The following is a 15,384-nucleotide window of genomic DNA, read 5'->3' as shown; positions in this document are numbered from 1 at the left end:
GTTTTTGAAACCCTAGGTCTAGTGGGGCCCCATATGTATTTGGACACTCGTGTCTGGATAATTCGATGAAAATATGAGGGAATAGAGAATGGGAGGACTCTATATAAATAAAGCAGTTTTGGAAGCATAGACATCTTTACAGCCGTTATCCAGCCTAGCCAAGAGATACATATCGGACGCCAGGATTCTAATAGGGCTGTTAGGTGTTTTAACATAGGGAGGTAGTTGGCTCTAAATAAGTGGGCCGGGTCGCTAGTTAGTTTGATACCAAGGTAAGCTATTGAAGATGAAGACCAGGTGAAGGAAGAATTCCCGTATGTGTTTGAGTCCTGACTGTGGTAGAGACACGTTGAGAACCTTTGATTTGAACTGGTTAACTTCCAATCCTGATATTAGGGCAAATTTGTCTAGAAGATAGATAAGGTTCGGGAGTGTGGTTCGTGGAGAAGTGACAAATAGTAGTGCGTTGTCGGCAAATAGACATAATTTGTGTGATGTAGAGGCAATATCTAGGCTTTTAATATTTGGATTTGCCCTAAGGAGGGCTGCTAGTGGTTCAATCGCTAAAGCGAATACTAGGGGGGAGAGGGGGCACCCTTGTCTTGTACCTCGTTGAATCTGAAAACAGTCCGAGCGGTATCCTGAATATTTAACATATGCTTGTGGCTGGTTGTAAAGGGAATTAACCCATTGTAGAAAATTGGGGCCAAATCCCCATCTTTGTAGTACATAGTGAAGGTAAGGCCAAGAGACAGTGTCAAACGCCTTACGAATATCGAGAGAGAGAAGATGCATAGGGATTTGGCATGTTCGGGCTAGGTGTTGGAGTAGAATCACGCGTCGGATGTTATCACTGGCCTGACGTTTTGGGATGAAGCCTACTTGGTCTTTATGTATAAGGCCACCTATAATTGGATTGAGGCGTAACGCCATAATTTTGGCTAGGATCTTTATATCCAGGTTGAGTAAGGATATGGGCCTGTAATTGGACCACAGGGAGTTGTCCGTGTTAGGCTTGGGTATCATAGATATAATGGCTGTCAGCGTATCTCGACCAAAGGAGTGCTGTTTAAGGAGGGCATTAAAGGTGTTGGTGAGAAGGGGGGCTAGGGTGGGAGCAAATTTTTTGAAATAAGAGCTAGAGAGACCGTCGGGGCCTGGTCTTTTGTGTGGTTTAAGAGATTTTATAGCAATAAGAACTTCTTCGGACGTAACGGGGCATTCCATAGACTCTCTATTGGCCTCTGACAATTTCGGTAGTGTTATATTTTGAAATAATGACTCGGCTTGTTTCGCCGAGAAGGTGCGTGTTGGGGTATATAATTCAGCTAACTTTCTGCGGAATTCCGAGAGCACCTTAACAGGGTTACTCGTGAAATTATCCTTGGCCAGTTTGAGTCTGATAGGATTATGCACCCTTTCCGGTCGACAGAGTCTTAGTGCCATGAAGGTATCAGGTTTATTGGCTTTAGTGTAAATTGTCTGGTTAGATCTACGGATGGTTTTGTCTGCTGATTCTGCCAAAAGTAGGTCCAATTCTGTTTTTGCCTTTTCTAGCAAAATTCTATGTTGTTCAGTTGGAGCGGATTGGAATTGGAGGAAGAGGCAGTGAAAATCTGCTTCCAGTTGCTGGGCTCTGAATTTTTTGTCTCTTTTGAGATGAGTGGATACAGATATGCAGGTCCCTCGGATCACGGGTTGGTGAGCCTCCCATAAGAGGACAGGTGAGATATCAGGTGTGTAATTATGCTGTATGTATTCTTTAAGGGCTAGTTGTATATCAAAACAATAGGATTGGTTAGTTAAGTGTGCCTCATTTATACACCATGTGCGATCTTTAGACTGAGGAATCAGGGAAGAGACTGTTGTGATCACTGCGCAGTGGTCTGACCAGGTTATTGGCTGAATGTTGGAGTGGAGTAGGGTTGGTGAGGATGAAACTGGTATAAAGATGTGATCAATCCTTGAAAAGGATTTGTGCGGGTATGAATAGAAAGTAAAATTTTTCTTAGCAGGATTGCATTCTCTCCACGTATCCAGTAAAGAGGCCTGCTGGAAAAGTTTGCGAAATAATATAGAAGAAGAATATTGTTCAGGGGCGTAAGGAGATTTATCGAGATGTGGGTGCAGTACTTGATTGGAATCGCCACACATAAAAAGGGTGCCCTTACAGTGTGATCGTATCATTTGTAATAGGTGGGTAAAGAAGGGATTGGGGTTAGTATTGGGGGCATAATAGGAGACTATAGTGGTCATCACATCTTGCACATGCCCAACTAAAATAATGTAACGACCTTCAGGGTCTTTGATTTCATTAGTTAAGATGAACGGAAGGGTATGATGAACTGCAACAATGACACCACGTTGCTTAGTGGCAGCAGAGGCGGTGAACACTTGGGGGTATTTGGAACTAAAGTATTTGGGAGTTGCTCGAGTAGAAAAGTGAGTTTCTTGTAGAGCTACTAGATTGGCCTTCAGGGATGCGAAAATGCGAAAGGCCTTAACCCTTTTATTAGGGGAATTAAATCCCTTAATGTTAAGTGAGAGTATGTTCAGGGGGGCCATTTACGTGTTCTGGGAGAGGTACTTCAGGGAAGATGTTTGAGGATCATGCGATCCACCCGACCTAGTGAGAAACGAAGAAGGAGGCGGAGAGAGAAGTGAGAGGGAAAGCAGAAAGAGGAGTCAAGAAACAGTGCATGGGTTTTGTAGAGAGAATAAGTAAGTGTAATAACACTTGGTGCGTTGGACATTTTAGCCCAACAGGTAGATGCCCGCACCTCCAAACCAGCCAGCTGGCGAGGGAGCGCGTGCATCCTACAGGGGGGAGCAGTGACAGTTCCCCGCCGCCCCGATGAAAAACTGTAGTGCTCAAACAATATAAACAGTTCGTGTTAAGGACTTGTCATTATATTCACTTATAGTATACAGGTAATAGCCCCACCTAGTGGGAAAACTTAGTGCCAAAAAGTTGGAAAAAGAATGGGAACATGAGAAGGCGGTTGGGGGGAGGGTGGGGAGGAAAAGGGGGAGAGGGAGATTGGGGAGAGTGAGGAAGGTCTAGGGGGGGTAGGAGGGGAAAGAAAGGGAAAGGGGGGTGGGGGCGGGGAGGCAGAGAGAGGAAAGAAGGGAAGGGAATGGGAGTGGGGAAAAAGGAGTCAGTTGGCACAGTTGAAATCAAAAACACCAGGGGGAATGCAAAAATTTAAAGAAGATCATCTTATCAATATTCCTATAAGTTCTGTAGCTAGCATTTTCGAAATCCTAACTAAAGAGTTAAGGGAGAAAAAGAGCAGCAGAAAAAAATATAACATAACATTTAGAGTTTATCAACATCAGAGCCTTAAGGTTCCTTTTTAAAGGCATGTGTGAACCAAAAAAAGAAAAAACAAGATTAAGCGGAATATATCAAAGGGAATGTATCTAATACATATACTCCCCAAAATGGAAATAAGGGGGTCGTGTATGGTGAGTCCCATATCGGTGGGAGATATTACAGGAGCACAAACTCCTGTATCTCAGTAACAGGATAAAACCACATCAGTCTCCGTTCAGTATGATATTAACTGTGTGACCAAGAGTTCTCATGTGGTGTTAAAGGAGAGCCATGGACGATCAATTTTTGTTCAGCGAGATGTGTGTGATTTCAGATCAAAAAGGTTTGCTTGGCGGGATGGGGTTCCTTTTCAGATCGAGGAGGGGCCAGGTTGGTTCCGTTTTGGAGTGGTGGTGTATGGATGGGTTGTTGAGCGGGCTGGAGTACGCGGTAGTGAAGTCTCAGATTGGTATAGAGGGGGCGACAGGTGAAGCGATTCAAGAAGACGCTGTAGTGATTCTGGAGAGGTGGAGGAGTGTTGCTGCCCATGATACGTAAACTGAAGGGAGAAGGGAAATCGCCAGATGTATTTTATCTGATGCTGTATCAGGATTTGTAATTGCGGCTTCATGGCTCGCCATTTAGCAATGGTAAGGGGTGCCAGGTCAGAGAAAAGTTGGTAGTTGTGGTCCTGAAACTGGAGAGCGTCCTCCTTTAGGCGGTCGGGATGCGTTATTTGGTCCTGAGTCTGCGGCGGGGAATGCAGAGCTCTAAGAGGTAGCGTCCTCCATGTTAAGCCTCGCGCATGCGCCCCCCCCAAATTCATTTTATATCATATTTTTGAGACCGATACTGGGGGATTCAAAATAGCCCTAATGACACATTTCTGGCAGTATTTTCCTTAAGAACTACTTGCGCCAAATTCAGGTAAATATTTGCGTCGGTGTCGGTAACATTACCAATTTCTGTTGCAAATTCAGGTAGTTCTCACTATCGCCATTTTAAGAACCTGTTGCTATGGCAGTGACCGATTCCTAAAGAATGACCGCCAGTTCTAAAATAAGGAAAATGGCGGTAATTAGGACCAACTCTACAGAGGCACACCAGTACCATAGTCGGTGGTGCCTGTGCTATGAAACTGTCATGTACAGTGCCTTGAAAAAGTATTCACACCCCCTTGAAATTTTCCACATTTTATCATGTTACAACCAAAAATGTGAATATATTTTTTGGGGAATTTATGTGATAGACCAACACAAAGTGACACATAATTGTGAAGTGGAAAGAAAATTATAAATGGTTTTCAAAATGTTTTACAAATAAATATCTGAAAAGTGAGGCGTGCATTTGTATTCAGCCCCCTTTACTCTGATACCCCTAACTACCGGTAAAATCTAGTGGAACCAATTGCCTTCAGAAGTCACCTAATTAGTAAATTGAGTCCACCTGTGTGTAATTTATTCTCAGTATGAATACAGCTGTTCTGTGAAACCCTCAGAGGTTTGTTAGAGAACCTTGGTGAACAAACTGCATCATGAAGGCCAAGGAACACACACCACCAGACAGGTCAGGGATAAAGTTGTAGAGAAGTTTAAAGCAGAATTAGGTTATAAAAAAGTATGCCAAGCTTTGAACATCTCACAGAGCACTGTTCAATCCATCATCTAAAAATGGAAAGAGTATGGCACAACTGCAAGCCTGCCAAGACATGGCCATCCACCTAAACTGAGAGGCCGGGCAAGGAGAGCAATAATCAGAGAAGCAGCCAAGAGGCCCATGGTAACTCTGGAGGAGCTGCAGAGATCCACAGCTCGAGGTGGGAAAAATCTGTCCACAGGACAACTATTAGTTGTGCACTCCACAAATCTGGCCTTTATGGAACAGTGGCAAGAAGAAAGCTATTGTTGAAAGAAAGGCATAAAAAGTCCAGTTTGCAGTCTGCGAGAAGCTATGTAGGAGACACAGCAAACATGTGTAAGAAGGTGACGTATGCAAAAAATGTGTACCAAAAAAAGGGCGCCTGGTGGGGATGAGAACATGTAAAAAAACAAACAGCTGCCCCCTTTAAAGCGAACGAATCACTTGAACTGTACAAAATAAAGAATAAGGCACTATACATGTTCATGTAAAAAAACTATCACAAAGAAAACACTGCATCAAACTCAAATATGCACGTAAATGAGAAAATAAGCAAGCATAAAGTCCATAAGTGAATGAATCCCAACACCAAAACAGAATGCTCTGAGATAAAACTTCTAGATCTTCCACCACGAGTGCTCAATATGAAGATGGCCACTCACCAGAGCTGTTTGACCCCTTTTTACAGGATGGTCAAACATTTTGGGAACCCCAAATTGGTTCCACTAATGGCATGAATCCACTCCAATGGCCACTCAGGAAGGAGCTAGAATATAAAATAAGACTCCACAGGAGACACAGATGAAAGTCTCATAGTGTAGTAATATTTAATGGAATGAAAACAGCAGCAATAATAAGTTACTCACATGCAATAGTGTCTGGCCTGGCACTAGGTGTAAACAGCGTGTGTGAGTCAACTGATCCCTGGAGGTAGCGTGCGTTCCACGTCTCACTCCAAAGATGCAAAGCCTGGTGTGGTGTATCAAAAAATGGACCCGGAAATGACGGATCCTCCGCTTCGACATATGTTTCGCCGTGAATGGCTCTTCAGGAAGTGATGGCGCGCCACTTCCTGCTTGCTTTTATGTGAATGGAAAGGCTGCTATTGGTGGGGCTCCAAAATGGAGCAGAAGACAAAAACATAATACAGAATCTGCCTCTAGGGAGCGTCTATGCACACACGCTGCCCACACTGCACATAAATAGCTAACCTTACATTACAGGGATTAATGAATAAACTAATACATACAATGTATTTAAAGTCAACCATCACCCAAACAGTGATAAATGGACTATTTGGGTGCATGGATGCAATATAGAGCTGAGTAAGATCAAATGGGTGTATTGAGGCTTGAAGGAAAAAATTAGGACAGCACCATCAGGTGGTGAATATCCAGATGACCAAAATAACCATGCCTCTAATCTTCTATATGAAGGAGACAATTAGGACAGCACCATCTAGTGGTTAAAATCCATACGGCCAAAACTGCCAATACAACCATGCCTATACTAACAGATCAAAAAAAAAAGTTTGCTTTTTTTTTTTTTTTTTTTTTTTTATATAATACACAAAGACAGTTAATGTATTTTCATTGATATTATATAAACTAAAAAATGGGTATTAAGATAGGAACCCTGAGAAACCAGGGCTCTAATCTAAAAGAAACAAACTTGCTAAAAACAAATATGTTAATGCAATCAATCAGTTAAAAAACATTTTGAATCAATATCGATGTTTAATCCCAAAGGCTGGAGGGATTGAAGTTTATATATCCACTGCGTTTCCATCTGCGACACTTTTTTGGTCATGTCAGTTCCTCTCCAATGCTGGCAAACCCTATCAATGCCCCAGAACCTGAGTAAGGAGGGGTCCTTTATTGTGCATCAACCTGAAGTGGTTCGACACACTGTGGTGTTTGAACCCATTTTTTATATTATCTATATGTTCTCCCACTCTTTTGGCCATGCTTCTAGTGGTCCTGCCAACATATTGGAAATTGCATGGACACATGAGCAGGTAAGTAACATATCTAGTGTCACAGGTGATGAACTGCCTGTCATATTCCCCACCTGTAACCACTGATGGAAAGCTAGTTGCTTTCCTAGTTTTGTCCCTAGTAGTTCTGCATGCTTTGCATCTCTTACATTTATAGAACCCAGTGCAGTCCAAAAAAGTGGGGGGTTTCTTAGGGGGCCGGATGACATTTTTGGCCAACATATTGCGTAACCCTGGGGTTCTTCTATAAATAAACTTAGGTTTGTTAGGAAGGATCTTTCTAAGGTTTTGGTCTTTTTGTAATATTGGCCAGTAGGTTTTAATTATCCTTTCCACCTCTTTATATTGGAGATTAAAACCTGAAACAAATGACAGGTTGAATTGGTCCCCTGCTGAGTCCCTGGCTTTAGGTCTCAAAAGGGTAAGGCAATCAATTTGCCTAACTTGTTCTCTCGTAATCTCCCATTTTCTTTTATTGTACCCTTTTTCTATGAGTCTATCAATGAGCATATTGGTTTGGGCCATGAAATCTTCCTCACCCGCACAGTTCCTTCTGATTCTCAGGAATTGACCCTTTGGGATTGCTCTCACCCAGTTTGGGTGATGGCAACTACGAGTTGAAATATACCCATTACGATCAGTTTCTTTAAAATGGGTCCGGGTCCCCAAACCAGAACCCATCTTAAAGATCTCAAGATCCAAAAACTGGATGCACGATTGATGCCAGGTACTGGTGAACTTTATTTGGTATTAATTGTTATTCATATAGACTAGAAAACCATCCAACTCTTCCTTTGGACCCTCCCACACAATGAAAATATCATCTATATACCTTTGGTACATTTGAATTTGGGGCCACTGGTCAGAAAAAATACATTCCTCCTCCCACTTGTTTAAGAAAATATTAGCAATACTGGGTGCATATTTAGCCCCCATAGCCACCCCTTTTATTTGGTTAAAAAAATCCCCTGCATGGCAGAAGAAATTATTAGTCATTGCCATTTCTAAGGCTTCCACAAGGAATTTTTCTCTGGGGGGTTTTGAGGTCACAATATTTTTTCAACGCCCATGAAGCAGCATCTAGGGCATCCTGCTGTACAATGTTGGCATGTAGGGATTCAACATCCATTGTGACCAACAATGTATGTTCTCCTATCACCATTTCCCTAATCCTATTAATAAGGGCCTTGCTATCTTTTAGGTATGCTTTGCCCTTAGTGGCTATAGTCTGCAAAAAGATATCAATATATTCTCCCAACCGAGAGTAAAGGGAGTTTTTCCCACTTACAATAGGTCTGCCTGGGGGACTGGACCTATTCTTGTGCATTTTGGGAATTTGATAGATAACCGGGATTTTTGGGACCCTAGGTAATAGATACTTTGCTTCTTTTTTTATTTAATATGACTTTGGAGGACCCTTTATCTAACAGGTTGGATAAGAGAGCTTTTAGTTTGGCCGTTGGGTCACTCCGAAGTTTTTTTTATAGGTGGCTGTATCCTGAACTATTCGTTGCAGTTCTGCCATATAATCCTCCTTTTTTAAGGATGGCCAGACCTCCCCCTTATCCGCTGGCCTAATGACTATATTCCTATTCTGTTCTAATTTTGAGATGGCTTCCCTAGTCTGTTTGATATTTTTTTTTTTTTTTGGTGAAAGGGATATTCCTTATATCCTCTTGTACCATATGCTTAAAGACTTCTATAAACCTATGGGATATATTTTTGGGATTAAAAGCTGACTTATTCCGTAACGCTGTGTGGGTATAACACTGCGGAACCATTGTATTGTCGGCACTAGGATGTTCCACAAAAAGATTTTTGACATTCAATTTCCTGGCAAACTTTTCCAGGTCAATGTATGCGTCAAACTTGTCCAAAAATTTTGCTGGAGCAAATTTTAAACCCTCACTGAGAATGAGAAGCTCCTCCTCAGTGAATGAAATATCAGTGAGGTAAAAGATACCCGTAGTTAGACTTCTCTTTTCCTTTTCTTTTCTGCCCCCTCTGCATCCTCTCCTCCGTGTTCGGCCGGACGGGGAATGCTTGGGAATGGGTGGGGGTACTGACTCCCCCTCTGCGGGTGGGGATGGTGGTTTCCTCTTTGGGGGTGGCCTGGCACAATTTTGAATGGTTCTCTCCACTCCCTCCATTCCCCCCCCCCCCCCCCCCGAGTGTGGTGTGTATTATAAGGTGGCCTCCCTCCACCTCTGCCGCGCCCCCTAAAATTTCCCCTTTGATTACCACGATATGGTCTAGACCTGGACGCATAGGTGTCATAAAAAGGTGTCCTCGGGGTCTGTGGGGACTGATCCCTTAGGGGTGCGTAATAATTGTGGGTGGGAACTCTATATTGGGGAGTAAGAGGCGAATCATTACCCCAAAATTCAGGTTCCGCCTCTCCTTCCCCACCATATGTACTTGTGGATGATGTACCTTCATAGCTTTTTTTATTCTTTCTTTCCCTGTGTTTTACCTAGATGGGGGACAGTACCAGAGGTAGATGGTAGTGGGAGGGTCCCCCTCGGTCAGTTGTACGATGGAATCCTGCCATTTATAAATTTTGTTATCTTTATAATCCTTCTTATCTCGTTGATATTTTTTATTTTTTTTTATTCTTAGTATCATTATCTTTGTTAAGATAATGCTGAAGTTTTTCAGTTTTAGCTAGATACTCTGGGGTATCAGAGAAAGGTACCACTTTAATTTTAAGTGTGTCCAGCTAGGATTTCAAAAGACGTAATTTATGTTTCCTTCTACCAATTATGATATATAAAAAAAATAAAACTTTTTTTTTTTTTTTTTTTTGATCTGTTAGTATAGGCATGGTTGTATTGGCAATTTCTGCCATATGGATTTTCACCACTAGATGGTGCTGTCCTAATTGTCTCCTTCATATAGAAGATTAGAGGCATGGTTATTTCGGTCATCTGGATATTCACCACCTGATGGTGCTGTCCTAATTTTTTCCTTCAAGCCTCAATACACCCATTTGACTTTACTCAGCTCTATATTACATCCATGCACCCAAATAGTCCATTTATCACTGTTTAGGTGATGGTTGACTTTAAATACATTGTATGTATTAGTTTATTCATTAATTCCTTTGTAAGGTTAGCTATTTATGTGCAGTGTGGGCAGCGTGTGTGCATCGACGCTCCCTAGAGGCAGATTCTGTATTATGTTTTTGTCTTCTCCTCCATTTTGGAGGAGCCCCACCAATAGCAGCCTTTCCATTCACATAAAAGCAAGCAGGAAGTGGCGCACCATCACTTCCTGAAGAGCCATTCACGGCGAAACATATGTCGGAGCGAAGGATCCATCATTTCCGGGTCCATTTTTTGATACACCACACCAGGCTTTGCACCTTCGGAGTGAGACGTGGAACGCACGCTACCTCCAGGGATCAGTTGACTCACACACGGTGTTTACACCTAGTGCCAGGCCAGGCACTATCGCATGTGAGTGTAACTGTTATTATCGCTGCTGTTTTTATTCCATTAAATATTACTACACTATGAGACTTTCATCTGTATCTCCTGTGGAGTCTTATTTTATTTACTAGCTCCTTCCTGAGTGGCCATTGGAGTGGATTCATGCCATTAGTGGAACCAATTTGGGGTTCCCAAAGTGTTTCTTGACCATCCTGTAAAAAGGGGTCAAACAGCTCTGGGGAGTGGCCATCTTCATACTGAGCACTCGTGGTGGAAGATCTAGAAGTTTTATCTCAGAGCATTCCGTTTTGGTGTTGGGATTCATTCACTTATGGACTTTATGCTTGCTTATTTTCTCATTTATGTGCACATTTGAGTTTGATGCAGTGTTTTCTTTGTGATAGTTTTTTTACATGAACATGTATAGCGCCCTATTCCTATGTGGAAGAAGGTGCTCTGGTCAGATGAGACCAAAATTGAACCTTTTGGCCTAAAAGCAAAACACTATGTGTGGAGAAAAACTAACACTGCACATCACCCTGAACACACCATGCCCACTGTGAAACATGGTGATGGCAGCATCATATTGTGGGGATGCTTTTCTTCAGCAGGGACAGGGAAACTGGTGAGAGTTAATGGGATGATGGATGGAGCCAAATACAGGGCAATCTTGCAGAAGAAAACCTGTTAATCTGCAAAAGACTTGAGACTGGGGCGGAAGGTTCATCTTCCAGCAGGACAACGGCCCTAAACATACAGCCAGAGCTACAATGGAATGGTTTAGATCAAAGCATATTCATGTGTTAGAATTGCCCAGTCCAAGTCCAGACCTAAATCCAGTGGGGAATCTATGGCAAGACTTGAAAATTGCTGGTCGCAGACACTCTCCATCTAATCTGACAGAGCTTGAGCTATTTCACAAAAAAGAATGGGGAAAATTTCACTCTCTAGATGTGCTAAGCTAGTAGAGACATACCCAAAAGGACTTTCACTATAATTGCAGTGAAAAGTGGTTCTACAAAGTATTGACTCGGGGGGGGGGGGCTGAATACAAATGCACATCACACTTTTCACATATTTATTTGTAAAAAATAATCATTTATTGTTTTCCTTCCTTCCCTTTCTCTTCACAATTAGGTGCCACTTTGTGTTGGTCTATCGCATAAAATCCCAATAAAATACGTTTACCTTTTTTGGTTGTAACATGACAAAATGTGGAAAATCTCAAGGGGTATGAATACTTTCTCAAGACACTGTATGTTGCAGCTTACTGCACAGAGCTATATCCCCAGTCTCATTTAGCTGTCCACCAGGAGATTCCCCAGCTGAAAGCTAAATGTAAATGGAAATATGGGGGATGCCACTACCCAAATATTTGGGAAATGAATTGTCATTGGGTGGGCAGAACCTGAGGAAGTAGCTTTTCAGGTCCCCATCAGGTTCCACCCACCTCTACTACAAAACTCCTCAGCCATGCGCCTGTCAGTGTGATGGGGAAGGAGGGAGGACACTGACGGATTCATGTACCTGTCTGCAGGGCTTTTTTTCTCAGAAAATAGGTGCAGGAACTCCCTCCTCCTGAGTCACTCTTCGTCTCTGCCCCCTACCCACCTCTGAGCACTGTCTCTTGGATCCAACCACTACCCACTCAACCCTTTTAGAGAATACAAAACCAAGTATCATTTTGTGCTACTCAGTAATTTGTATGGAATTTGATAGACCCCAGCAACAGCAGACCCTCCAGCAACAATAGATCCCCCACACAAGAACAGACCCCCCCCCCCCAGCTACAATGGGCCCTCCCGCAACAAAATACTACCCCAACAATGGACCCCACCAGCAACAACAGATCCTCCAGTAGCCAGCAACAGTGGACCTCTCCCTCAATAGTAGATCTTTCCCAGCAACAATAGACCTGCCCAATAACAATAGACCCCCCCCCCACACACAAAAATAGACTCCCAACAATGACAACAAATCCCCAGCAGCCAGCATCAATAGACCCTCCAGCACACCCAAGCCATTCTTGCCAAATAATACATTCAGTTGTGGAGATACTGTAACTGCGTTCCCCTGCGTTCCCGCTAAAAAAAAAAAAGCCCTGCCTGTCTGGGTTAAGTGCAAGCGACTGTTATAGCCGCTAGAAATAATCACTGTTATCTCCCAGCTTTCCCCTTTCCGGGGAGAATTTGATGGCTCAGCAGGAGAATGGGAGAATCAAGCAAATTGCTTTGGAAAAAAATTTGCTCCATCTATGGCCTGCTTAAGTCCTCTCTGAACAATAGCGGAATGGGCCAGCCATAAATGTTTAGTGACTGGTCTACAAGAGGTAAATACATTCTTACATGTATTGTTTAAAGCGGAGTTCCGCCAAAATTTAATACTGCCAAATACTGCAGCTGCTGACTTTTAAAATATGGACACTCACCTGTCCAGGGCGCCCGCGATGTCCTCACCTGAAGCCGATCTCTCCCTCGGCTCTCGGGTGGAGGCGCCGCCATCTTCAGTAAGGGAATCAGGAAGTGAAGCCTTGCGGCTTGACAGCCTGGTTCCCTACTGCGCATGCGCAGAGAGGAGGAGAGGGAAATGCAGCACAAGGAGCCAATCAGCTGTGTTGCAGGGAAAGGAACATGTTAAATGGAGTAGAGAGCAGAGTGACAGAGAGATGATCTCATCAGGCTGCTTTTTCTTTCAATGTCCGGTCACAGATTGGTGGAAAGACAGGACCTGTAATTGGGGAAAAGATTACAGCGCAAATAGGCTAAAATGACATTTAGATCCTGCAAGGCTATTTAAAACACCTGAATATATATTATTCAGCAAATAAGCAAAAAATATGAGGATTTGGGCCCCCCCTTATGGCCACATAGTGCTTAAGCCCACTTCTGCGTCAAAGTACCCCATTATCAGTGGGTCCTACACTATTCATAGAATGAAAGATCCCACTTCTCATAACCATGGGAGAAATACACTCCTCTATGTGGGAGAACTAAAAAGGATTCCTCCTATAACACAGGTGAATACAAATAAGAGGTAATGGTGGGGGGGATGGGGTGCTCCAGCCCAAGGGATCTGGTCAGGACCCTTACAATAGACAAAGATAGACTTGGGGGGCACACCCTAAAAATGCATAACATTAAAGATGGTGCAGTTATAAGACCGACAAACAGAGGACCTTTAAGTGAACTACAGTAGAGAAAAATTGGGTCTCCTGCCCCACCAGACAGGTCTGTACTGTGTGACAGAGCTGTGTAAATCTCAAAATTGGATGGACACTAGGGATGAGCTTGCATTTATTCGAAATCGGGTTCAAATCAAAATGGGTTGAATATTTTACCAGTGTTGAATAGAAAGTTGGCATTGAGTCCAATTGAACTCTCGGTATTTATTACTGTAATGCAGTTAGTCTGCTTATACATTAATAAACATGGGGCTCTTTTATTTATTTTTTTAGCAGCTAAATGCTACAGGAAAGGTTAAAATACCTGTTCTGACAGTTTACAGGAGAGTTGGGACGCGGCTCTCTCACACAAAGCAGTGTTCTATCACTCCAGTGGTCCAGCAGCTCTTCTCCCAGAACACGGTTTATATAAACAATGCTACTCGGGGAGACAGACTGCAGTTGATTGGAGCAGAGGGGGGGGGACACTGGAGAGCCGTGTATTGTGTGAGAGAACTGAGGTCTGACTCTCCTAGGTGCGGCCAGTACACAATATTTACCCCTCGCTGTAACAATTAAGAAAAAAAAAAAAAGGAGCCCCATCTGATCGGATCGCTCATCATATTTGAGGCAGCTGGGGTTATATAGTAAATACTTCTACATGACTATTTGCTGTACTCATATCTGTACTTTCCATTTACACCATATGTCAAGATATGTACTCTGATACCATTGAAATTATTATTTTTTCATACACGGATAATACATTGCTTGTTTAATAAAAAAAATGTATTGAAATATAAATAAAGGAAAGAGGTCCTCATATCTATTAATAAATATATATATATATATATATATATATATATATATATATATATATATATATATATATATATATATATATATATATATATATATATATATATATATATTATACAGCCTGGCTGCATCACAGTAACAAATTACAAGGGTTCAGTTGGGCTTATTTCTGTTAGGGCACTGGGCCATATGGCTGTAAGTAGTAGTGACTAGTAGGATAAGGATCAATGTAGATCTATAAAAGAACAGTTTTTGTATACATTGCCCACTGATTGATTTATATTTCTTCTTTTACTGATCTTTCACAGGACTTTCTGATTTTCACCCTACGGTCATCTGTGACAACAATGCAATGATTGTCACAGTCAGTAAATGTGAACTAGCAGCACTTGGTCTCGACTCTTCCACAATTCATCTGAGGAACTCATCAATAGAATGCAATTTCCCATATCAACAATATATCAATGGCCAGACAGTGACTACTATCCAGGCCTCAGCCGCATCCAATTGGTGTGGAAACACAGTGATGGTAGCACACTATTGATTTATTTATTAATTCGTTTTAGCAATTCCTGTGTTAGATTTGTATGTATCCCTTACTTTTCTGGAAAAATTGACACTCCGCAATCTGTTTTCACTTTTTTCAAGAGATAGCCTAACTCTAGACGAAAACTTTTCTTTTCATTTAGGATAGATTGGGGAAAAATTAGGGGACTCTTGACAGCTTTGTTTTTGTTTTTTAGAGTTTTTTTTTTTTTGTCACCTCTTGTCAGGAATTAAAACAGAAATCCAGACTGGTGAAAATATGGAACTTTTGAAAAAAATCTTTATCGATGTTTATCTTCCTGTCAAGGTGACAATTACATTTCTTTTATAGCCATCATAGCTATAGGCAGTTAGAGAAGACCTTCTCATTAGGTCACTGTGGTAGGCTTTAAGGGATAACTGCACTTTTTGTAAAGTTATCCCTGAAATGCGTCCCCTCTCCCCGAGAAAGCCCCCTAAGTTTTCCATTTACTAATCT

General features: G+C 42.2%; 1 protein-coding gene across 1 annotated transcript in view; it reads left to right on the top strand.

The window, feature by feature from the left end:
* Positions 1 to 15,384, top strand: part of LOC141127585 (uromodulin-like) — a 177,164-nt gene that overhangs the window by 34,209 nt on the left and 127,571 nt on the right. The window contains exon 5 of the mRNA XM_073614187.1: positions 14,669 to 14,889. Coding sequence (XP_073470288.1) covers positions 14,669 to 14,889 — 221 coding nt within the window. The remainder of the gene's footprint in view (positions 1 to 14,668; positions 14,890 to 15,384) is intronic.

Source organism: Aquarana catesbeiana, linkage group LG02, assembly GCF_042186555.1.
Source record: "Aquarana catesbeiana isolate 2022-GZ linkage group LG02, ASM4218655v1, whole genome shotgun sequence".
In the NCBI taxonomy this organism is placed as follows: domain Eukaryota; kingdom Metazoa; phylum Chordata; class Amphibia; order Anura; family Ranidae; genus Aquarana; species Aquarana catesbeiana.
This window is presented reverse-complemented; position numbering and strand designations above follow the sequence as displayed.